General features: G+C 51.1%; 10 protein-coding genes across 10 annotated transcripts; 8 read left to right on the forward strand and 2 right to left on the reverse strand.

The window, feature by feature from the left end:
- Positions 1 to 461: 461 nt before the first annotated feature.
- Positions 462 to 4,042, reverse strand: GT037_004411 (kynurenine 3-monooxygenase; the record flags this gene model as incomplete). Its single annotated transcript, XM_038929458.1, has 6 exons — positions 462 to 819; positions 873 to 1,179; positions 1,230 to 1,287; positions 2,739 to 3,617; positions 3,666 to 3,880; positions 3,937 to 4,042. The coding sequence occupies 6 exons, from the start codon at positions 4,040 to 4,042 to the stop codon at positions 462 to 464; spliced, it is 1,923 nt and encodes a 640-aa protein (XP_038787730.1).
- A 497-nt stretch (positions 4,043 to 4,539) lies between these two features.
- On the forward strand, positions 4,540 to 5,917 carry GT037_004412 (methionine aminopeptidase; the record flags this gene model as incomplete). The annotated part of the gene is made up of 4 exons (XM_038929459.1): positions 4,540 to 4,674; positions 4,730 to 5,131; positions 5,184 to 5,730; positions 5,784 to 5,917. 4 exons carry the CDS (start codon positions 4,540 to 4,542, stop codon positions 5,915 to 5,917), a joined length of 1,218 nt encoding a protein of 405 aa, XP_038787731.1.
- A 695-nt stretch (positions 5,918 to 6,612) lies between these two features.
- GT037_004413 (er-derived vesicles protein erv14) lies at positions 6,613 to 7,226 on the forward strand (the record flags this gene model as incomplete). The annotated part of the gene is made up of 4 exons (XM_038929460.1): positions 6,613 to 6,713; positions 6,804 to 6,959; positions 7,015 to 7,081; positions 7,134 to 7,226. 4 exons carry the CDS (start codon positions 6,613 to 6,615, stop codon positions 7,224 to 7,226), a joined length of 417 nt encoding a protein of 138 aa, XP_038787732.1.
- Positions 7,227 to 7,755: 529 nt separating this feature from the next.
- On the forward strand, positions 7,756 to 9,123 carry GT037_004414 (transcriptional repressor rco-1; the record flags this gene model as incomplete). The annotated part of the gene is made up of 1 exon (XM_038929461.1): positions 7,756 to 9,123. The coding sequence occupies one exon, from the start codon at positions 7,756 to 7,758 to the stop codon at positions 9,121 to 9,123; it is 1,368 nt and encodes a 455-aa protein (XP_038787733.1).
- Positions 9,124 to 10,683: 1,560 nt separating this feature from the next.
- GT037_004415 (uncharacterized protein) lies at positions 10,684 to 10,974 on the forward strand (the record flags this gene model as incomplete). The annotated part of the gene is made up of 2 exons (XM_038929462.1): positions 10,684 to 10,762; positions 10,820 to 10,974. 2 exons carry the CDS (start codon positions 10,684 to 10,686, stop codon positions 10,972 to 10,974), a joined length of 234 nt encoding a protein of 77 aa, XP_038787734.1.
- Positions 10,975 to 11,776: 802 nt separating this feature from the next.
- GT037_004416 (chromate ion transporter-like protein) lies at positions 11,777 to 16,330 on the reverse strand (the record flags this gene model as incomplete). Its single annotated transcript, XM_038929463.1, has 9 exons — positions 11,777 to 11,786; positions 11,839 to 11,976; positions 12,090 to 12,527; positions 12,578 to 13,395; positions 13,582 to 13,832; positions 15,431 to 15,588; positions 15,636 to 16,000; positions 16,051 to 16,142; positions 16,189 to 16,330. The coding sequence occupies 9 exons, from the start codon at positions 16,328 to 16,330 to the stop codon at positions 11,777 to 11,779; spliced, it is 2,412 nt and encodes an 803-aa protein (XP_038787735.1).
- A 1,575-nt stretch (positions 16,331 to 17,905) lies between these two features.
- GT037_004417 (gpi transamidase component pig-s) lies at positions 17,906 to 19,705 on the forward strand (the record flags this gene model as incomplete). The annotated part of the gene is made up of 2 exons (XM_038929464.1): positions 17,906 to 18,211; positions 18,269 to 19,705. 2 exons carry the CDS (start codon positions 17,906 to 17,908, stop codon positions 19,703 to 19,705), a joined length of 1,743 nt encoding a protein of 580 aa, XP_038787736.1.
- Positions 19,706 to 20,322: 617 nt separating this feature from the next.
- On the forward strand, positions 20,323 to 21,546 carry GT037_004418 (beta-lactamase transpeptidase-like protein; the record flags this gene model as incomplete). The annotated part of the gene is made up of 1 exon (XM_038929465.1): positions 20,323 to 21,546. The coding sequence occupies one exon, from the start codon at positions 20,323 to 20,325 to the stop codon at positions 21,544 to 21,546; it is 1,224 nt and encodes a 407-aa protein (XP_038787737.1).
- A 364-nt stretch (positions 21,547 to 21,910) lies between these two features.
- GT037_004419 (uncharacterized protein) lies at positions 21,911 to 22,378 on the forward strand (the record flags this gene model as incomplete). Its single annotated transcript, XM_038929466.1, has 1 exon — positions 21,911 to 22,378. One exon carries the CDS (start codon positions 21,911 to 21,913, stop codon positions 22,376 to 22,378), a length of 468 nt encoding a protein of 155 aa, XP_038787738.1.
- A 645-nt stretch (positions 22,379 to 23,023) lies between these two features.
- GT037_004420 (uncharacterized protein) lies at positions 23,024 to 23,619 on the forward strand (the record flags this gene model as incomplete). The annotated part of the gene is made up of 2 exons (XM_038929467.1): positions 23,024 to 23,215; positions 23,269 to 23,619. 2 exons carry the CDS (start codon positions 23,024 to 23,026, stop codon positions 23,617 to 23,619), a joined length of 543 nt encoding a protein of 180 aa, XP_038787739.1.
- Between the last annotated feature and the right edge of the window lie 494 nt (positions 23,620 to 24,113).

A 24,113-nucleotide genomic window follows, 5' to 3' on the forward strand; every position in this document is an offset into this window, starting at 1 on the left:
TGCGAATGCACCTTACTGCTACCAGAGTTTTTGTACTTGCGATGTAATCTGCCCGTGATGCCGTTACTCCATGACTGTTAGCCATTGTCGCCTCATATCCGCTCATCTCCATGTCTGGCCTTGTTGCGTAAGAAGTTTCGGCCTACCATATTTGTCTAGGAGTCTTGTCACTTCGAGAGCAATAATACGAATTCGACAGACAAAGCTCTCCCACATAGCTGTGTAGCGAAGCACCAAAAGCGTTTCTAGCAATTATGTTGAGCCATACTGAACACACCGGGAAAGCCTCTACCCAGAGCTCTAACTTGTGAAAACCAGAAGTTCATAACGCAGCATCAAGCAACTTCCGAAAACACATGGACTTATGCTATGTCAAATATATTCAAGGAAGACGCAAAAGTATCTACAAACCCCCCATTTAGCCCCTCCCTGCCAGTCTACACCTTATACGATACGTAAATCTAAATTTTCTCTGTGATATTCCCTGTCTCTCCCGTGCTCGCAACCCCGTTCTTGCTCAACAAATCTTGGAAATTCTGGTTTGCACCCGCGGAAAAGTCATGCGTGATGTAGTTGTACACATCATGTACCGGAATCGTTGCGCTAGTCGAAGACGGGTTCGACACTTTTCCCTGCGCGCAGGCAAAACCAAAACGTTTGCTACCGCTGGGATCAATACGTACAGTACCGGATGAGCCGGTGTACGTAGTGCAGCCAGTACATTTGATGGTGTATTGCCAGTGTGTGTTGTTTGACTTGTTGCCAGTGGCCAAAGGCGTATAAGTTGCAGAGGGATATTGTTGAGGCGTGGAGTGGCCGCTTTCGTACGTGTCAGAGAGAATTGTGGCTATTTCTAGACAAATGTGACTTACGTGGCCCATCGTGAAGATACAGTCGGTTTTTGGCCGTTGGGATATGCGACCGTGAGAGGGTTACGGATCATACTACCGCCCCAGGCAAGACCGACCCAGCCGAGAGAGTTGGGCGCAACAACTTGGAGCACTACGTCGTAGGGCTGACCTGCTGGAACATTGGCAGGTTGCGCTATGCGGTAGATGATGTTGGAGCTGAGTGTTGCAGCTGCTTTGGTCTCGGAGAACGTGAAGCCTGTTTCCGAGTCCACGTAGCTCACAGCGCGAGGCGCTAGATGCTGTGACACTGACGTTGGCCATGATTGAGCTACACGTTGTCAGTCGGAACTGCACTCCGTGTAAGTCAAAGTCTCTCACCAAGGCCGGCCAAAGCCGCGAGACCGTAGGTGAAGTACATCTTGACCGTATTGTCAATCTAGGAGATTTCGTGCTGTCTACAAATAGAGCAACCGCACAAAAAGATGAGCTTGAAGTTTTCAAGGGAGTGAGAAATATCGTGCGTGTCACAAGCAGGACCTGGAGCGACAAGATGCCTTAATAAAAGCAAATCGAGGCTCGCCAAGCTGCCGCGCTGGAGAACCATCCACTCGACAACCGTAGCGTAAAGTACAGGGCCGCGATATACAAGCACGCGTGCAAGATAAACTAAAATAGCAACCAGCTTATCCAGGTTAAGACCTTACTGCCACGCGTGACTGACCTTACTGCGACCCGGGTATGAGGTTCTGAGGCTTCTGGAGCGTGGGCCTACATCCAAAGAACAGTGTCTGATTACAAGCCCAAGCCATGCCGAACTCTCCTTGGTGAATGTGACCTTGCGAGTACGGTGAACACGCTGTTTCTGGAAGGTCGTGAGTGTCGGTACAATGTTTGTTGTGTGGGTTGTGAGAGGTTGGCAAATTTATCCGCATAGTGTGTAGAGTGCAAGATAGATGGGTTTGTGTATCGAAGAAGTGGAGATGCGTTGCCACACACCCGGGAGACATCAACGCGACTATGAAGATACCAGTATCTCCGGCTTGACTTGCACCGAATGCGAAAGAAGTTGATGATAGATTGCATCGAAATGGCTGTAACGCAAATACACTGCTCATGGAAGTGCGTAAGCGAGATGATCGTGACCCTGGACCATATCGACTGTTTGTACTCCAGGTCTAGTTTGTCGAAAGTTGATGCCACTGCAAGCGAGCGCCAAAACATACACTCACTCCGAATCGCTTCCCCACATTTCGCTTGTGGGGCAGTAACACATCCACGCGGAGCTCACGTGGCTTGCCGCTTGTGGCGCTGCGAAGCTTATCGTCATAGCGCTGTGGTAGGATGTGGTTTCGTATTCGACTGCAGAACCTTGACATTACTACCTTCCTTGTGTTATCTTTCCTGGGATAGCGGTCACCGGTCCGCGAATGAACTTTTCAGTAGCTGACATTGAGGCCAGGAAGGAGAGTATATCTTTGATGTGAAGAAAAACTTCTGCGAATAAGAGCGGTTTATATCGCTCGCGTAACGACATCAATATGATAACGTTACGTTAACGCGAGTGAGAACCAGCGCTTTGAAGTGACTTAATATTACAAACCGCGCACAAGTCATCGCTCATGCTTTCGCCATCGCAGCTCATCCTTCAGTGAGCTTCTGCATTCTCTGTGCAACTACGCAAATCGACCTCATAATTCCCATCTTCGCCTGTTGTGCACCACCGGACCTCGCAAACCAGAACGCAGTGACGGCAACGGAAGCAAGCGCCAAGCCGACTACCCCGTGCAGTATCTTAGCCTGTCTTTGGGACGCTTGAATAACTTTGGAGTATCTCAAGTTACTAAATGTAACGCGCGAATACTGAGTAGCCCAGCCGGCGCTCGGAACATAAAGGTAGAGCTGCTCTTCCACCCACTTTCGCAATAGATATAACGGCTTCTTGACATCACTTGCCATCTCGCGATAATTACCCATGGCAAGATCGTTGATGGCGTGTGCATCGGGAGTTCGCTCTTTAGTGTATTCCCTTAAGGCCTTGGACCGATCGTTTGGATGTTTGTCAATGAAGTCAAACAGAACGCGAACATCTTCCAGTCCAGCATTCATCCCTTGACCATAAAACGGTACCATAGCATGCGCAGCATCGCCTACAATGACGCCACAATCTTCATAGTGATATGGAGTGCATTTGATCGAGATCAAAGGCAGGTGCTGATTGGACGTGTACTGCTTGCGGAGGTCGTCTTCCGTGATCAGGTCTGGCACAACACCTGGGAACTTCTCATCAAAGTACTCGACGACTTTTCCAGATGCATCCAACTTCTCGAATCCTTCTCTAGTCAAGAACAGCGTAGACGTGAATGTCTTGTCGAGGTTTGGAAGTGCAATGAACATAGACTCATCTTGAGGCCAGATGTGGAGGTAATTTGGAGGTATACGGAAGTCGCCGTTAGGCGAGGGAGGAACGTGGAATTGGCACCAGAGTTTGTCAATGTACTCTTGCTGGAACGACATGGGAACAAACTTCATCAGGTGATACCGAACCGCGGAGTGTGCACCATCGGCACCGATCATGAGGTCGAAGTTGATCTCAAACTCGTCGCCCTGCTCTTCAGGAGACTTAGTTCGATGCTCGAACCATGCTGTCTTCTTTCGAAAGTCTGCGCCGACCAATTTGTGGTTGAACATGAGCTTTACATTCGGCATGGCCTCCAGATGGTCGAGCAATGTTTTATTCAGACCTGTTCGATCCATAGCCAGCAAGCTCTACTCAAATCAGCACAAAACCAGGTTGAACGATGGAGTCATGCTTACTCTTCCTCTCGCATCATAGATCTGCGGTTGTCGAACATATTCTCCATTTTTCCTTATATGAATCATGCGACCATGCATAGGAAATGTTTCCGCCAGTACCGCATCGGCAAGGTCGGGTAGTCCTGTCTCGCGAAGAGAGTGTATGCCTCGCTCAGAGAGAGCAAGGTTGATGGACTTTGAGAAGTTTAGTGGTGTAGTATTAGGGTCTCGGAGATCTAGCTAGTGTTAGGGTACTCGCTAGCACCGAGATGGTCCACAGGTCATGCCTTACCTGCTCTTAGTTCGTAGACATCTACCTCATATCCACGCACAGCCGCATAGAGCGCCGCCAGCGAGCCAACTGGTCCGGCTCCAACTACGACTACTTTCTGCGTCATGGTGAGAGGCAGCGCGAGCGATGATGGATTAAAAAACGATGGATTCACTAGTTCGTGTTCTGAGGCGGGGTGGTGTGAGTTGGAGAGTAAGAGAAGGGAAGAAAAAAAGAAAGGTAAAACCTCATTTTCTACAGGGACGAAAAAAGCTGAGACACGGGTGACAATTATCAAAGCATAACCAGAAAGTCAAAGAGTCAGATAGGATGGCAAAGTAGGGCTCATGAAGCACGTCAAGATCGAAAAAGGTAAGCGCGACCTACGGTTAGCCGCTACTTAGTAATCTTTGATCGGCAGCCGGCGGCCTCGACCCCTGCAACGATTTCCGACTCGACGATGCGGCGTACGAGCGAGAGTAGCAATCCACCAGACCTTTTGTGCGCAACCCGTTACTCCACACGGACAATTTTGTAGCGCGCTATAGACTGCAACGTCTGAGACAATACAGGTCACTCCCCACCTTAGCCACACGTCTTATTACTCTTATATCACCACACGCGATGGCCACAGAAGCCCCGCGCAAATGCTCAGGCAATGACTGCGAGAACGATGCCGGCTCGCTGCAATGTCCAAACTGCCAGAAGATAGGAAAAGAAAGCTACTTCTGCTCGCAAGACTGCTTTAAGCGCAACTGGGTATATAGTGAGATTGCTTTTACATCGCAGACCAAATAATCTAACGGCCTTGTAGAGTGAGCACAAGAAGGTCCACAAGTCACAAAGTAGTATTCTCCAAAACATCTTTACGCCGAAAGTAGTTTCTCACCCGGATCCAGCTACGGGTCACTACAACCCATTTCCCACGTACTCGTACACCGGCGCTCTTAGACCCGTATACCCGCTCTCGCCGCGCCGCGAAGTCCCCAAGCACATCAAACACCCAGACTACGCCAAAGATGGCATACCGCGTTCGGAGCAGGTGTTTGTCAACAGGAACAAGATCACAATCCTGAACAAGGAGGAGCAAGATGCGATGCGCAAGGTGTGCCGTTACGGCCGAGAGATCCTGGATATTGCAGGAAGAGCGGCAAAGCCTGGAGTTACTACTGATTACATCGATGAGATTGTTCACAAGGCTACCATCGAGCGCGACGTAAGAGGAGCGGCAACCAAAGCAAGACAGAGCGATGTGCTGACAGCGATAGTCCTACCCGTCACCCCTCAACTACTGCCACTTCCCGAAATCCGTATGCACATCGCTAAACGAGGTCATCTGCCACGGCATCCCCGACCAGCGCGTGCTCAAAGATGGCGATATCTTGAACGTTGACATCTCTGTCTACCACGGCGGTTTCCACGCGGATCTAAACGAAACATTCTACATCGGAGACAAGGCTCTGGCCAACCCGGACGCGGTACGGGTAACGGAGACTGCACGAGAGTGCTTGGACAAAGCTATCGAGATTGTTAAGCCGGGCACACTCTTCCGTGAGTACGGAAACGTCATCGAAAAGCACGCAAAGAGCAAGAACTGCAGCGTAATCAGGACGTACTGCGGGCACGGTGTCAACCAGCTCTTCCATTGCGCGCCCAACGTTCCTCATTACGCGAAGAACAAGGCAGTTGGATCGGCAAAGCCTGGCATGTGCTTCACTATCGAGCCCATGATCAGTGTTGGTTCGCACAGGGACAAGACTTGGCCTGATGAGTGGACAAGTGTGACCCAAGATGGCTCTCTGACTGCGCAATTTGGTGAGTTCTCACCCATTCGTCCAAATATCCTTTCAGGAACTGACACTATACAGAACACACCCTACTCGTGACCGAGGATGGCGTAGAGGTTTTGACTGCGCGACTACCAGACTCGCCCGGCGGTCCAGTACAGATGCCGGGAACCACAAACGGAGAGACGAATGGCGAAGCGAAAGCAGCTGCTTAGAATAAAAGTTGGGAAATATGGGATCACACATAGCTTCACGATACCACCATCACTAATGGGTTGCGTGGCGTGGGTCAAGAAATGGGGCGTTGCTCTACTTGGCAATTGACAGATGTGGTGGACTGTTTTCACAGCATTGATCGTGATAACCTGTGTAGCAGTACACATGGCTGGAATTGATGTGTCTGCGCATGATGTTTCGTTTTGTTTCGTTTCGGCGAACAGTCTGAATCACTGTGAAATGATCAATCTTGCGTTAAGCTTCGGTCGGACGATGTTGGCCCGCTCATCGCACACCTGCAAGCGAGGCGAATGACGCTAACGGTGCCTGCCTGCTGTCCAGGGAAGCAATCGTGTCTCCGCCTCAACGTCATCCAAACATCTTTGCCCAACTCTCGCCAGAATTTGAACGACCTTGCTAGCCGCCGTTGCTCCTCAGGATTCTATCATCGCCATACGGTCGTGCAGATCCACCACCCACCCACGTCATCGCAACTTCTAGCTAGGCCCCGCGCACAAGCTAGCTTCCCGCGTTCTAGCTCGGCAGCCTGCAAACACACGACTGCATCCGAGTCCTGAACATCTGTCGTCTATCTGTTCATTCGCAGACAGCAGCCTACTGGCGATATAGCTAGTCTATCCTCCACCTTTTACATACGCTATAGCCGTGCTACGCAGCACACGACTCTATCACAATGACTGGCGAAGCATGGTTGTACCTGTTGGCGGTGCTGATAAACGCCGTCAACCTGTTCCTACAAGTCTTCTTTACTATCATGTACAGCGATCTGGAATGGTAAGTGAGCCCCAGGCATACGGCCCCATGGCATAGCCTTCTTTGCGACACAACCTGTACCTTGATCAGCACATGCTAATTTTGCGCCAGCGACTACATCAACCCCATCGATCTCTGTAACCGCCTGAACACCTACATCATCCCCGAAGCCGCTGTCCACGCCTTCCTGACCTTCCTGTTCCTCATCAACGGATACTGGATTGCGCTGATTCTGAACCTGCCTCTATTGGCCTGGAATGGAAAGAAGTACGTCACAAACCAGGGCTATGGCATGGAAATAGGACAATGCTGACAATAACAGGATCTTTGAGAACCAGCATCTTTTGGACGCGACGGAGATCTTCAGGAAGCTCAACGTGCACAAGAAGGTACGATAAGAGGATATACTGAGTCCAGGAAGCCAGACTAACACGCGTGCAGGAATCCTTCATCAAGCTGGGTTTCCACCTGCTCATGTTCTTCTTCTACCTCTACAGCATGATTGTCGCCCTCATCCGTGACGAGTCTCACTAGGTGGGGATCACGCCCTTCGTTTTGATTGTGGGGATCTTTGTGGCTATGCTGGTTGCAGTGAACCTCGAGGCACGAATCCAACAGCGGTTAGAGAACGGCGGATAGATGCACTTGATATCCGGCTCAGATAGACGAGCCACGCGTACGCATATTGCTAGCGGGAGGACATGGATGGTTGTTGGGTTGAGATAATGTGGAATACCCGAGGCAATGGGTTTGGCGGCAGGAAGCGCATACAGGAAAGGATTAAACGACTTTACGTCCTGATGGGGTATGATAGCGTTATGTTAGCTCTCGTGAATGGAACCCAGTTTTCACATGTAACACTGCGCACCCTACGCATTACATAGTTGAATATGGTCCGTGCGTCGTCACCCACATTTTCTAGTGAGTTGGGAGCTTCCAACTTCAACACCGTACTTGTCACTCCTCGCGTTCCACATCTTAGTCTTTCCCACCCCCAATATCGGAGTCTTCGCCGGGATCCCAACGCGCCGCGACCCTATTCCGGCCTCCAAAAACATTTACCATGGCAGCCGGAGGCTCAGGCCGCGTGCCAACCGGATTCGCTGCGGAGACATACATCAGCGACCATACTTTCCGTCAAGGCCAGCGTGCGATCGAATCAGGCGCGGGATCGAAGAAAAGGAAGCGAGAAGGCAAGGGCGACTCGAGTGTTGTAACTGGCGCTGGCGCATACAAGGGACCCTGGGCGAAGTATGAGGAAGAAAGGCCAGACGCTGCCTCAGATGACGAGTTTGGATCGGATGTCGAAGTGGAGATAGTCTACGAGGAAGACGAGATTGTCGACAACGCTGCACCCGTGCAAAAGAAGCTTGCTGGCACGGACTACCGCGATACCGAAACCGAAGGCGAGACGAGCGAGTTTGTCGGCAGCCAGCAATACGACTACCAAGGACGGACGTATATGCATATCCCCACGGATCTCGATATCAAACTTACCGGCGATTACGAGCCTAAGAGCTTCATACCGAAGAAGCTCATTCACACCTACAAATACCACACCAAGTCGATTACCCAAGTGCGCTTCATACCTGACAGCGGTCATCTTCTACTCTCCGCTTCAGCCGATTCGAAGATCGCGCTATGGGACGTGTACCACCAACGCGAGCTTCTGCGAACCTACTCGGGCCACACCAAGTCGGTGGTTGACATTGACTTCAATCCCAGTGGTACACAATTTGTATCAGCCAGTTACGATCGTTATATGAAGCTATGGGACACAGAGACTGGAAAGTGCTTGAACAAGTTTACAACTGGAAAGACACCGCATGTCGTGCGCATCAACCCCAGTACACCACACGAGTTCCTGGCCGGTATGAGCGACAAGAAGATCCTACAATACGACACAAGAAGCGGAGAGATGGTGCAAGAATACGACCACCATCTCGGACCTGTCAATACTATTACCTTCTGCGATGAGAACCGCCGTTTCATCACCACATCAGACGATAAGTCCTTGCGCGCTTGGGAATACGGTATTCCTGTACCCATCAAATTCATCGCCGAACCTTACATGTTCTCTATGGTCCGCTCCTCACCACATCCGTCAGGCAAATACGTTGCCTTCCAGTCGTCCGACAACCAAATCACCGTATACAGCTCTACGGACCGCTTCCGACAAAACCGAAAGAAGAGTTATCGAGGGCACAACGTGGCTGGGTATGCGCCAGATGTGGCGATCAGTCCTGATGGGCAGTTCATCAGCTCCGGCGACAGTGGAGGCTACCTGTGTTTCTGGGACTGGAAGACGTGCAAGATGTATCACAAGATTGCGGCGAGCGATGCGCCTGTGCTGTCAGTACAGTGGCACCCTAGGGAGACAAGTAAGGTGGTTGCTGGTGACTTGAATGGTGTCTTAAAACTGTACGATTAGACGGGGAGATTGAAGGAGCGGATATAGCGATACCCAAATGCATTCGGATACCAGTTGATGATCATCTTAACTCCATCGGCGATGTTAACCCCATCGGTCCGCATGACACTTCCCTGGCTTGACGAGCAATCCGGAATGCAGGCGTAGGATGCTATGCCTCCACTTTCTCGCTGACTACACACTGGCAAAACGAAATACACAATCTACACAGCCCACTGTTCTGTGTATGTGCCGCATAGTTGGCGAGACGTTCGGTCTTGCGCCTCCCGTTCAGGACTTCTACAGCGGTTCACCGGCTATGCGCTGGCAAACCTCAGAACAACATGCGCGCCTGCGCAATTGCAGCCGCGCAATTGCCACCTTCATAAATGTCTCTTTCGAGTTAGCAATGATAATTTGCCACGTGAATGGCGTTAAGCCTGGCAGCAGCCTTGGCCAGGTTGATTGCCATTCGTAGCCCAGCGACCCCGCCGTGCATCAACGACCTTCGACTGCGCCTTCCCCCGTATCTCACAACACCGCCCTTTGCCTCTTCGTCTCTTGTTTTTTCTCAATCATACGCGCATTTCTCCCATCTTTTGGATGCCGTCGATATACTCCTATGATGTGGTATTGCGGTGAACACTTCGCAATTCTGCCAATGGCTCCAGGCATCCATCTTTCCCTCAGCCCCCACACCCATTCTTCTTTCGGCACCAGTGACTTTTTTGTTCACCAGTTTATCCGCTTTGTCATTATCCATTCCTGGCATCGCTGTCGCCTGGGGCTCTGTGCACGTCACTTGATAGCGCGTCTCGGACTGATTCCTTGCTGCCTTCCCATACGTTCGTCCTGCTTGACGTGCTATGCAGGAGAAGACGGCGTAACACAACCACCCTACTCATCACCCAAGTCATTGACTCCGCCCTTTCTAGCCGCAACGCGGCTTTAGCTCACCCCGACCGAACTGGTTTCTTCGGTGAACTCACACACACACCGGCGATGACTCTTCTTCTTGGCAGATCGAGCAGGTGCCAAAAAGGGCTGCCTAATCGCTGATTCGCTCCCTACGCGTGTCCTGCCTCAGGACCCGTCCCAAGGGAACATAGCCACGCGTGTGAATCATCGCAATCGCGCAGTCATCCACGTCGTTCACGCGCCTGGCCCAGCTATCCAGGCAACGGCGTTACATTGAGCGTAGGAGAGCTCCGATGCCAGCGGAACAATAGTCAATAGTACGAAAGGTGAGTCTTGTAGAGTGGCGGCCTCAGGTTTTGTCTGCCTGGAATAAATAGTTGTAAGGTTGGTGATTGCTTTCCTTCTTCTCTCTATCAGTCAATCCATCAAACAATTGTTCAGTCTACAGTCATATCAAGCATCTTTGAAAGAGTCAGCTGTTCTTGTGTGGTCTTCAATCAACAGTACACCTTCGTCACATCCACGATACGCCCTTACCGTCTCGTATATACCCAAATCCAGCTTCACCGCCGTCAACAACATTCTATACGACAATCACTCATCCCATCCTCCTGATCGTCACTGGTCACTGAACGCCTCCAAGTCGCTCAACACCAATCAACGATGTCGTCGAGCTCGTCTTACGGCTCCTACGGTCAGGGAAAGGGCGCCTATGCATCCCGCCCCTCGACTTCATCCACATGTACGCTGCCTGCTCCTATCAGAGCATGCCTCAAAGATGAGTCTAACATACCTGCAGCCTACTCTGTCGCTTCCTCGAGTCTATACACAAACTCAGGTAGCTCGTCACGCAGCAAAGCGTACAGCAAGCCACCCATAATTCACAATGGCGGCGGTCAGATCTACGATCCGAACACGTCGACGTCCGCGCCAAATGGAGGATACTACAAGTAGGCTAAACGCTGATGGCCTGGTGTTGACTCCTGTCTTCAGAGGCAGTATGATGTCATTTCGTGGTCGTGGTGGTTACAACTTTCCTTCGGGGTGATTGACAGGTCATGGCGTTCTAGTGAGGGTCTTCTCTTTTTAGATGGCTGGCTTCGGTGCCTGGAGCGATTACAAACTGTTTGGGATTTTTGGTTCGGCGTTTGTTGAGCGTTGTTGATATTTCCTTCTTGCTGGCTGGTTGAGGTCCTTTTATTGGGTTGCATCTCCCCTACTCATCTCCTTCGGAATGAGCTGTAGCTAGCACTTGTACAACAGATAGTCAGAATAGTGCGCAATCGCATCGTATCCATTGCCTCATCTTCTACGACCAGGATACGATTATTGTCAAACTTCATTCGAAAAGGCAGATCGTTGTCTGTACTTGAAGCAGATCCCACAAAGCGGTCGAGCAGCGCAATATAGTCTCTGATAAAGTGACTACTCTCCACCCCCGAAGATTTAAGAGTTCATAGAATCCCTTTTATAAAACAAATACGGCAACTTATCTGTTTTAAAAAAAAAAGTCTGAGGTTGTGACTCGACCTACTACTGTGTAACGCAAGACGTCAATGTACACATCTAGATGCACCAGATAATAGCTACCTGCATTAAGAACAATGTCTGTTATATAAACTTAAAGAGCTAGCATACAGCAAAAAGACTGGAGCATTGCCCGTATGCCACAAGGGCAAAAAAACGGGTCTTACCGCGACTCGAACGCGGGGCCTCTCGCAAGTTGTGCTTGGGTTTGTGTTCTGATAGAACGTCCCTAAGCGAGACTAAGGAGATGTTAGATGATGAACAATCGTCTTGAGACTGAGTAATACGTACATCATACCACTAGACTGGTGTTTGTTAGTTGGTGTAAGAGCTGAATGGGTGCTGTGACCACATACCCATAAGACCGTATTGCTTTTGTTGGCGTTTTGCTTTCCAAGGCCAATATATATTGTCAAAATTTTCAGTGCCCTACGGCTCCATACCAACCCAGACCCAGAATAGCACCAACGATGATCGCCACAGCAGGTGGGACCCCGAACCAAGCCGTTTCCGCGTAGGCCAAGGCAGCCACGACTACCCACCACGGCTCGTCCGCCAAACTCCTTCCATTACTGCTTTCTGGCGTCAAGTAACCAATCTCCCAAAGCCTGTAAACAGCCGTGAAGACTAGTCCTACAGCCGTTGCATTGATGCCCCTCAAAAGACTGAGTACCCATGCTTTGGTGCGCATGACCTGCCAAATAGACTGCACGCCGACTGCTAGCACAATGCCGGGGAAGAAGATGCCGATGAAACCAAGAATGGCGCCTACAATGGTTGGCGTAGAACCGGGTGCTGAAGCGATGCTCAGAGCGCCGAGGTACACTGCGAAATTGAAATTGGGGCCAGGGAAAGCTTGGATAATAGCCAAGCCAAGGAGGAAGTCCCGTGGTGAAACCCAGCCTGGGTCTACGACATAAGAGCGCAGGAGGGGAATTACTACAGGGCCGCCACCGAAGATGATGGTGCCGGCGAGATACCTATCCGGTGCGATTAGTTGGAACTCTGGGGAGCTTTATGATGAACCTACATGTTGGAGAAGAGATTGAATGACCGGCCGCTGGATACCGTACCGCGGACAACCATAATGACAACGAAGGAGATCAGGAAGCCCACGATTAGTGACACGCCAACCTTTACAGAAATGTTATGCGTCTTGACATCCGCCACAGGTGCAACGGTCTCGGCATCATTCTTCGCAGCCACATCATTAACAACTGGGTGTTCACCAGCATGACTCCTTCCCGCCTCTTCTCGCTCAGGCACAATCCGATCTGTTGAGCTTCCCGCCCTCTGTCTCCTCTTCACAGCTTCCGGACGAGTAAGCTCAATAGGGATGCTCTGTGTTGTAGTCTGAACCTCCTCTGCATCACCTTGTTCGTCCCTCGCTCTCCTCCTTTTAGCAAGATACGCAGCCTTTATCTTACCCACACGCTGTCTCAGCCAAACATCCCAAATCACAGTTGAAAGACCACCAATGACGATTAATACAGGGAAATACCATAGCGCATTGTAACACAGACCCGCACAGCCACCAAAGATCACTAGAATGCGTGTAAGACGGTCTTTGATGGCCTTCTCAGATAATTGAACGGCCGCTAGTGCGATGATGCCAACGGTACTGGCGTTCAGTCCGGAGAGCAGGGCGTATACAATGGGAGGGAGACGTTCCGGCATCTTCTGTACGCCGAGGGAAAGCCCATACATACCGATTGCGCCGGGAAGGCTCCAGAGAAGGAAGGCGAAGACTGCGGAGAGGATGCCTGCATGTAGGAGGGCGATGCAGAAACACATTTTAGTTGAGGCCGGGCCGGGGAGAGCCTGACATATTGCGAAGAGCTCTTGGTACTATGATCAGGAATATCAGCAGTGTATACTCTCTGGTGAATGGGATAAAAGTAGGTGAGAAAGATGTCTCTTCGTCTTCGCCTTTTGCTTCTCATCCGCACTCGTCAAGCGCCACCAGCTCTTTCTCATACTGCCTACTTGCAACGCTGGAAATGATATCAATCACACTGTTCGTTATACACTTACAGTCTGTTCATCTAACCATTTACTTCCACCCTGGAACCCCAACCCCTCGACGAATCTCCGATGCAAAATCTGGAAATGCACGGGCGGGCCCCCGAAAGCAGTGAAGCCCAGATCCCACATGCGTGAGAAGACGTCCAAAAGACGCCATTCGATCTTTTGGGTATTTGCTTGCAGATGAGCTGGAGAAGGCGAGGCGCGACGGCTACGCCGCCGAAGTGAGCTTATGAGAGACTGGATTGGCATTGGCGATACTGGTTACTCGTACACGTTGCTGTGGCATAGGGAAGCTGGGTTGAGATTGGAATAGCCCGACAGTTATATTCCTTCAGAGATTATTCCTGGGCACGCATGCACAGATTCGCCTGCAGAAGCCAAGACACTCCAGTCGTAAAGAAGACGTGATGGACGCATATCGTCCAATCATCGTGCCCATGTGTTGCGACATTTGCGGCTTGCCTAGGTTCGTCTTGGCCAAGACATGGCGGTTGCTTTGGGGAAGATGCTTAGACATAGAGGCAGGTCTAAGCGAGTACGTCACTAACTGGCTGTCATTGGCCAGCAGCGGATGTCGGGTAGAGTACCCCATGCAACAGCTTGATCTCTTGTTGTGCAATGCTTGTTGTTTGGACTCGTTGGCCTGTACATTCTGATTCTCCATAATATCTTATGTTCACACGCTCTGACACTGCCGGAGCCGGGAGTAGAAGAATAGTGACGAGCGTAAGCATGCTTGCTTACCAGATGTTGCAGTGCTTTAGGAAAGTGGTTCATTCTGCCTACCGTCTTTGTTGGTTGGAAAAGCGGCCTTCGTCGGTTCTTTCGCGTGTCGAGGGTGAGAGGTGACTTTGAAGTGCTCGTTCTCCATTTCATGTCGAGATCGCCCTCGGTAGCAAGACGGTACTTGGCGAATGACCGGCTCAGAAGAGTCGTCCTGTACCTTGGGTTTATACAGTGGCGCAGTAGATTGGGGAAAGAAGAGTAGATCGGTATGCCTATCGAAGCTTTGGAGTGAGAGGCATCGAGCTCAACAAGTCATGTCCGTGGGTATGTTCTTTGTGGATCACTGTAACCAGATCGTAGGTCGGCAATCAATGGAGTGTAGGCTTTCTCGTAGCACGCACATGACTGCTCTTGTATCAGTCGCACTGTACCCACAAAAACAAGAGAGAGGTTCGATCTGCCACCGGCGAACGAACGACGTACACGAGCGGCGGACGTGACGCCTAGTAGTGCGGAACGTGTCCTTCCAGTTTGGACATATGGGAATGCGCCTAAAAGGACCAATGCCGCAATGCAACACTTTATGTGAGATGACGGACGATGAAATTCCAAGTGCTGCGCGTAAGCTGATGCAAAGAGAGGTGACAATTGCATACTTCGTATGCCGTAGTGTAGGACGTTTGGCCTGCGCACGCTAACACCAGCGAAGCACGGTTACCCGCCTGCAGTGGAGCTGTGGAGACGCCTGAGCTGCGCGTCGGCACATCTCCCTGTCGACATCTCTCACTACACATCACCCCACCAGGTACGACTTTCAGAATTTCTTGATTCTTTACATACTCCTCATTGAATCCTCACACGATTCGTCGTGGTAAATCTTTAAGATTCCCGACATGTTTCAGATGACCGATTCGATCACTGTTCAACCCTTTCATCGTAAACGCCTTCGCTTGTCGCGCGGGAGCCGTAGCTCAAACATCGATCGCGTCGACCGTAACACCCTTGACCCAAGAATACTGCATAGCACGAGCGACCTCCAGGGCCGAGTCGTGGGAAGCCAAAGAACCCACCAAGTAGAGGCTGGCATCGAGCCCAGCAGTCACACCACCGGTGGTGATAACACGCATACCGCCCAGAGGCATGGAAGCACGCCTAGCGATAGACTCGCGGCGACGAGAGTCACGCCAGGCGTTGCTTCCCTTGCGAGCAATCGACTTCCTACGGGCATGTCCGGTGTTGGTGCCCTCGGGAGCGCTTGGTGGCTCACGCGACTTCTTGATGATGTACCTAGGATTGTCAGCGATGCATGCCAGCGCAATTCAGACTCCACTTACGGGTTGTCGTCGGGGTTCTCGCCCAAGTCGAAGCGGGCGTTGTTGACTACATAACGCTCCTCCATGACGTCCGTACGCTCGGACATGTCTCGCCTAGCCGCGTCTTGACAGATTGTCTCGAGACGGACGTAGTAGTCTGGGTGGGTTGTAGCGGCAAGGCCTTCGAGCATACCTTGCTGAGCAAGAAGTAGGGCACCGACGTCGATGGCAAGGATGGTACGCTCTTTGCTGGGGCTCTTCTCTTGAAGCTCAACGTACTTGGTGAGGAGTCCAAGAGGCTCAGACTTGTTCTTGAGGACCTCAAAGACACCCTCACCACCGGGAACGATGACAACGTCAAAGTCCTCAAGCTCGTTGTTGGCGTCCTAGGATTGATGTCAGCGTCAGTTCCGAGGCACCGTACATGTAGACTCACCTCATAGTCCATGTCTGCCTTGATGGTGAGGCCCTGAACGGAGGTCATGGCAGCTGCAGTGCCGACGAATTGGCAGTTGAAGGCCTTGCTGGCTACAATGTGTCAACGAAGGATCAATTGAGTGAGTGTTTGACTGACACTTGTCCTTGGCGTCCTGGAGGGAGCGACTCAGAACCTCGAGCGGACCTGCCACGTCGAGCGTGTTGTAGCCCGGGAACAGGGCAAACAGCACCTTGACCTGCTCGACAGGGCCTTCGGTGCTGTCAGCGATTGCACTCATTGTGAATGATTTGATGTAGAATGTGGATTGAGATGAATTGAGTAGGTTGTAGGAGTGAGCATGAAATTGTCGTGTGAGGAAGCAGTGGGAAGGAGCGAAGCTGCCTCAGCTGAGAGGGGTAGCTACTATAGTCTCGTGAGCAACTGACGACCAACGCGTCACGGTCTGTCGAGCTTCCTCCCCCAGACATGCAACCCCGCATAGCACGGACCGTTAGTGGCTGGAAGTAGACTAGCTGGCGGGGCAGAGCGTCGATCCAACCTCTCGGTGCCCTGACCCTTGCTGGACCACCTCGATCGCATGCGTCCCTGAAACACCGATTATAAACTGTAAGGAATCGACCTGAGGTACTGCTCTACTACACAATCAGGCGACTCCTGGATGGAACGAGTTTGTCGACATGAAGACTGGGTAGTACCTGTGTTTCCTGATTGACATGCACGGACCAAGCGTTCACGCGTGAACCATTGTAGGTGAACGATTAGAGGTCACGTCATTTTCGAGAAACACTAGACTGACAGCTATAAACACTGAGTCCGACGCGTCTTGAACGTGCCTCCTGACTTCTCGACAAGCGTCAAGAGGCTGTACGCTAGAAAGCACCTGGGATAAGCTGAAACTCAATTGCACTGCATCTCGGGTCCACTTGACCACTGCTTCCTTTTTATGGGGTCCAGATCACCAACCCTCCTCGACCTTTAATTATGCCTCGGATGTTACAATCAGAGTAACACATCTTCTGTCGATCATTTGATTGTCTTTGTCTGCATGCCTCTTGAATCCTATCCCAGCCAAAAATGCGACTCTCAAGGGAGTCACAATGGCTATAATCAAAACAGTACCCCAATCTTCACCGCGCCACGACGCAGGCTGCAGTTGATTCTGTACACTAAATGCATCAAAGGCCGAGTCAATGGATGCAACATCAACGAGCAAGGTGGCAGCTTGTATGTATCTCCAGACTTTCAGGTCGTCGGTTGCTCGGAGAAGGCTGCGTGAGAGAAGAGTTAGTCCCATCAGTAACTCATAACCCATTCTTGGTCCACGAAGTCGTTGCAGGCGGCATGAATAGCGACGATGGGGTCAAGCCACGTGAAGAAGAAGCGATAGAAACCGGGGACCAGGCTGGTGGTCATTTCGCAGATCGAAGGTTGTACTGTGGCTGGACAAGGGCTGAGATTCTCAGTCGTGAAGAATTCTGAACACCGACGGATTGTCGATTTAGGCGGGTCACGCAATGTATATCAGAGATGGAGGAGGTAATCATGCAGGCTGGACCACGTTCTCGCTGAGATATTTCAGGGCGTAATAAAACGAAGGTACAAACTGCGCTGAAGAAGCCAAGCCTGATTACACAAAGCAACATTTAGAAGAGCCAGAAATGTAATACAAGTGTGATGATCGAGTTTCTAGATGTGAGTACAACATGTCGAAACTCGTTTGACTGAGCAAGGCGGAAATAGGTCGAGAGTGTTGCGCCGCTGTGGTAGGGAGAGAACAGCATCTGGAGGAGGGCGTTCAAGGCGGACAGAAGCTAGATCGGCAATGCGCACGGAGCACGCGTTGTAGCGCGACATGGCCCGAAGTGACAGCAACGAACACGTCTACCGCATCATGGCGGCACCGAATGACAATGACGCGCCGCTGGCGGACGAGATGAAGCAGACGGTCTCTCTGTCTTCTTCGACGCCGATTGCTGCCGCAAAATCACCCAAGCAGCCTCCTCCAGAGACGAAAGAGAGCTTATGGCTGCGACGCCTATCCATCTTCTCCTTTTGGGCTGTAGTCGTGTTTCTGGGCCTTCCAATATGGCTGAAAACAACGGCCATTTACAGGGCGGACCTGCCGCTACAGGAGATGACGGACTGGGCTGAGGGCAAGGTAAGAAATGGCACCAGCTGGGCACCCTGGCTGTAACATGGGCTAACACCATAGCAGGTCTGTAAGCCAGTCTTCCCTCTGCGGATAGCAGTCGAAGCCCCGATGCCTTCTGCGGATGCGCAACACCTGCTTCGCACCACCCAGCACGCCCTCGATGATATCAACGACTTTTCCGCCCACCATCTCCGATTGATGCTCGCCGACTCTCCACTGCAACCAAACGTCTCGCAACAAGTCATTAGTGACGGAACAAGCATCCATAGCGATGACAAGGACGTCGCTTTGGTTGTGCGACTGATACCGGTCGAAACGGGTGCCACGCCTCGGTCGCACCTCCAGCCATATTCCCCAACCCTAGACGTATACTACTCTTCGAACCAGATCCCTTCGCAGTCGTCTACTGGCTCCAGCCTGGCTACGTTCCTCGCCCAGCAACTACACGATATATTTGCTGAGGAGCAGGCACAGCTGGCGCATGTCTTGTCGGCTAAATCCGGCGCGCATGCTGCCAAGGTCAAGACGCTCTCTCCAGACATGTCCGCAGAGCTCCAACGCCAGTCTACTCGCGCTCTGAAGTATGCTCCAACATACCACCTGACTTTCTCCCTGTTCAGCCCTTCGTACGCCCCTTCTCAGTGGGACATTGAGACTGCACTTCAAACTTACATGAGCCCTCTTCTGGAAGCCTTCTCCGCCATCAGCAACTTCACCGTTGACACACAAGTACAGCTCTACGCGACCTTTGCCCCTTCTGTTCGCCAGCCAGAATATGATGAAAGCACAAAGGCATGGACGCTTCGCAAGGAGGATCTCAGTGGTTTCGTCAACGCTGCCGAGTGGCCTCTCAGTCCCAGCATCGGCGAGGGGCCCACGGTCAACTTTATTTTATATGTATCCGATCACTCACAGTCACCTCTCTTGGTCAGGGAGAACGCTGGGAACAGCTGGTTGATCCCGCAATGGGGTGGCGTACATATTCTCAACTTGGAGGGCGAAGCAAACACCCCGCCTGCTTTGACTGAGGCGATGCTTGCTCCAGCAATGCACACGTTCTCAAATCAACTCATATCGCTGTTTGGTTTGCCTCAGAGCCCGGCTTCGTTGCCTCTTCGCATTTCAACCCTCGAACGCGTCCGAGCTGCATCACTCATCTTCTCGGCTTCTTCTACTCTGGGCGCTCTAGCTCAAGTGTACCAGAAGCTTCCTTCTATCCCAGTCCCGGATAACGTTGCCCATTCTACGCAGGAGACTATCGTACATCTACAACAAGCTTGTGACTACCTTCGAGATGGTCGTTTCTCGAGCGCTCTAGAACACGCCCGCGCTGCAGAAGTGGAGGCTGAAAAAGCTTTCTTCGAACGTTCCATGGTCGGTCAGGTCTATTTTCCCGATGAGCACAAAGTCGCTGTGTACCTACCCTTATTAGGTCCTGTTGCTGTTCCTCTGGTCATGGCTGCTCTGAAAGAGCTGAAGTCAGCACTAAAGCGAGGCTGAACGCACCGTCAGATTGCCAAGTTTCGATGTGCGCTGGTGTTCATACAGACACTCGTCCACATCTCCGGATTCTGACTATCTTGAATCACCAGCGAGCGTTGAACACATGAACTGTAGAGTGTATAAGCTGGTAGCCAATGCTATCCACAAGGAGCAAGATAAGAGCTGGCTCGGAGGTCTCATCATGTGATAAAACGGTAGACGCGTATCCTTGGCGCCCTATTCTCCGCCTCGCATTCGCACTACTCTATGAACAACGGACTTGATACCCCGCTGCGGGGTAGCGCGGTCGAGCGAGAGTCGTCCGCCATGACTGCACAAACGACCGATAGGTCCAATATCAATAACACAGCGTTCTAACTCTTCGCTCTTCTCGGTCATCCGTGCTTATCACCTGTCATTGGTCTCTCGTATGACCCTTGGCATTACTCTCGCACAATGAGTTGCGCACTTTATCCACTCTTGTCTTGATGCAGCGTAGCATGCCTAATACAGGAAATGGAACATTATTACCCTCGGTACATGGTACAATCTGCTATAAGAGACACACGTATCATGTCTATACTTCTCTGTACTCAATTTCTCACATCACCATTTGAACACAACTCCATTCTATCATGCCTCTTTCCACCAAGGCTGTCGAAGGTATCAAGGGCACATTAGATCATTTTGTCAAGGATGGATCACCTGGTCTTGCCTTCCACGCCATCGACAAATCGGGCAAAACACTTGTCGAACATGCTTCGGGTACACTGGGTTTGGACTCCAGTGAGCCCATAGACACTCAGAGTACGGTATTCTGGATTGCATCGTGTACAAAACTCGTCACTGCCATTGCTCTGCTGCAGCTTGTTGAGCAAGGCAAGGTTCCTTTGGATGATGCTGAATTCATCAAGAAAACCGTGCCGGAACTATCTGAAAAGAAGGTGTATGCCGATGGTGTTAACGGCGTCGAGCAAGAGAAGAGTGTCACGATGCGCATGCTGTTGAGCCATACAGCAGGATTTGGATACGCATTCACTGACCCGAGGCTCCAAGCGGACGGCATCGAAGGGAGGAGCGGCAACAAGCGCGATATCCTTGACTCGAAGATGGTGAACCAGCCAGGTAGCATGTGGGAATACGGCATTAATATGGACTGGGCAGGTATCGTTCTCGAACGCGTTACTGGTCAAACGCTGGGCGAATACTTCCAAGAGCACATCTTCACGCCCGTGGGCATCGCCACAGAGGGCGCATCCATGTTTCCTTCCAAAGAAGCTCAAAAGAACCTAGCACATATGCACCAACGCGACACCGACGGTACGCTCAAGAAACGCGAACATCTTTACAACGGTCCACTTTCCTGCGCTAAGGAAAACCAAAAAGATTTCCTCCAATCTGGTGGTGCAGGACTTTGGTCGAGGCCAAGCGAGTACATAAAAATTCTTGCTGCTCTGTTGAACGATGGAACAAACCCACAAACACAGAACCTCATCCTCAAGAAGGAGTCAGTGGATCTCATGTGGGAAAACCAAATTCCCTCTCAACCCGATTTCGCACGCGCCAATGTCCCACCTGCAGACCCTTCGCTGGTCAATCAAGCCGCGGATATGTATCCTCAGCCTGGCAACCCTCCTCAAGGTTGGGGCTTTGGCGGCTTCATCACTATCGAGCCTGGCCCGTCTGGTCGTGGGGCAAACACGCTGTGGTGGATGGGTCTGTGTAATTGTTTCTGGTGGGTTGATAGAGAGAAGGGGATTGCGGGAATGCTCGCATCGCAAGTGTTGCCCAATGGGGATCCCAAAGTCATTCCTGCGTGGTTCATGGCGGAGAAGGGCATTTATGACGCGTTGGAATAATGATTTCACCCCAGGTATGAGTGCTATATCGGTAGTTTGATGGTACGTCAAATATCACAGATGTCAGACGAAAGTCATTGGTCCAAGGCTATGTGAATGGAAGCAACAGCACTAAACTTTAGCTTCATCCTACATTCACACGTAGTCACCGATCAATTTCGAGTGGGTGCGTTTGGCTCTGCGATCGAAGCTGATCGTACAAGGCAAATGGTCTGCAATCTGCGGGCGAAATGTAGAGATTATACGTCTTCTGCAAAACTTGAATGACAACGCCTCCAACGATCTCGCTGACTACCGTCCACCTCAAACCTCAACATCACCTACAAGACAACAGGTTCAAGCCATCGTTCTCGGACAAAGCACAATGATCATCTTCCGGCTCATCTCCATGGCCTTGCGCTTTGCGCAATTTGTCTGTGCAGCCGTCGTACTCGCCATAACAGCTTACCTCCTGTATCACCAACAGCACAAGGACCATAGCGGCTCGTACGGCCGCCTCATTTACAGCGTCATCGTAGCCATTGTATCGATTATCGTATCGCTGATCTGGCTTCTTCCCACTACTTCGCATATTGTGAATATAGGTGGCGATGTTCTCTTCTGCAGCGCATGGTGCGCTATGTTTGGCTTAATGCAAGATTGGTACACGAATGCTATGTCTTGTGGCAGTACCTGGGCTTGGAATGAGATGGGTTTGCAGAATGGATCATGCAGCAGATGGAATGCTGTGCAGGCTTTTGGTTTCTTGAATGTGGTGTTTTGGTTTGCGAGTTTGGCCTTGGGAATGCTGACTTGGAGGAAGACTGGTGGGACACGGCGCGGTGGGGTCTAGATAGACGGAGGATGGACGACGGTCTTACGACATGCTGATGGAATTGATCATGCTGGCTAACAGCTCTTTTGTGATTGCCACTGTAGCAAAAATCTGATATGATAATTGGATGGAGCACTTTTGAACAGTTCGAAATCTCTAGGCTGGCATTGGAAGTGACGCCGTCGCTGTACGCTAGGCCTAGTGAAATGAGGATCATCAGTAGCGTTTGCCGCCTTATCCACAGCTGCTTTATGTCAGTTCCAATGGCACAAAATCTAAGGCTTTCGAGGCCTTCTACATTTCTCATGTCTAGAACATATATTTTCCTGACCATCAGGCATCCAAGGAGCCGTGACCATGTGGGTTCATTGTTCCTGCTAGGCATCTAACTACCCGATCCGGCAAACTTTCCTCTTTTTGCATAGAAAACGGTTTTTTGCATAGCACTTTCCAGGTGCTTGTTCATCGGCCTCGATGGTAGCCTAGCATGTGTTGTGCGGCTAAGATACCGCACGGGCAGCTCACTGTCTACGCGTAAGGCCACCAACTCTGAGTACATGTCTCTCAATTGTATAAAGCGATTCCGTCTTCCACACTTCTGGACGCATCCTACTCGTCCTCCTATTAGTTCAGAGCAAATCTTACAACTATCAATTACGCATCATGGTAACTTCATTCACTCTTGGCCTCGCCCTGCTTCCGCTGCTTATCGGAGCATACGAAACCGACCCTCCGACTACCGCATCTCCAGATACCATCTCGGACTGCACATGGTGGCAAGTCGCTACAGAGACTGACACATGTGCCGGTATAAGTGAATACTGGGGCATCACAGAAGTGCAGTTCAAGACATACGTACGACTTAAATGCAGCAAGACGCACTTCTCTCATACTAACTCGTCGAACAGAACCCAAGTCTAGCAGATGGCTGCAACCTCATCTCGGGAAATTCTTACTGTATTGAACAAAACTATGGTATAGTCCCAACGCCATCTGCGACTAGTAGCTCCGTAACGAGCGCTAGCCAGACACCCACACCCACTCCAACAACACCGCTGGAGATATGTGAGGCTGAAGCTGGTGGCTACAAGAGATACTGTCCTCGCTGTTTGCCCCGCTGTGAGAACGAGACGAAGTACATGGATCAGTGTTTCTACAGCACGTTCTTGGCTATCAATAGCTGGGACAGTCAGTGTTGGCAGCATGGAGGCAGCGACTGTGCGAATAGGGCGGTTGATGAATACTGTCCAAATAAGTAGGCTGTTCCGCGATATGGCAGCGGCTTGAAGAAATGGGAAAGAGCTTGGGAAAACGTGAGACAAGATGAAGCTATGGAATCGAGGAAAGCGAGATTTCGGTTTGAGGGGGAATGGTGTATCTTTATGAAGTATTGCCTAGCTTCAGTCGCGTCTACCACCGTTCGCATTTCTGTACACGAGCGGTGCGGTACGCTTGTACATACAATGGTAGGGCGAAGCCGTTTTATAAGATCATATAGATGAAATTCAAGATCTAGCGGCGGCTGAGAACGGATGAGTTTTACGAGGCCTCATAGTCCAATCTGGTAAAGGAGTTGACAACGATCGTAACGCCATAGCGTTCAGAGTGAATGATTTGCCCTCTGCTTCCCTTCTTGACACCAGGTTCAGCTTCACGAACACTCAATTCTTCCAGCGTCATCATCGAGTGCCGGTGATTTCCGCTAGTACGTACTAGCACCATGACGTAACCGCCAGACACAAGCTCCCCAAGC

The sequence above is a fragment of the Alternaria burnsii genome (genome assembly GCF_013036055.1).
Source record: "Alternaria burnsii strain CBS107.38 chromosome Unknown 698, whole genome shotgun sequence".
Taxonomy (NCBI): Eukaryota; Fungi; Ascomycota; class Dothideomycetes; order Pleosporales; family Pleosporaceae; genus Alternaria; species Alternaria burnsii.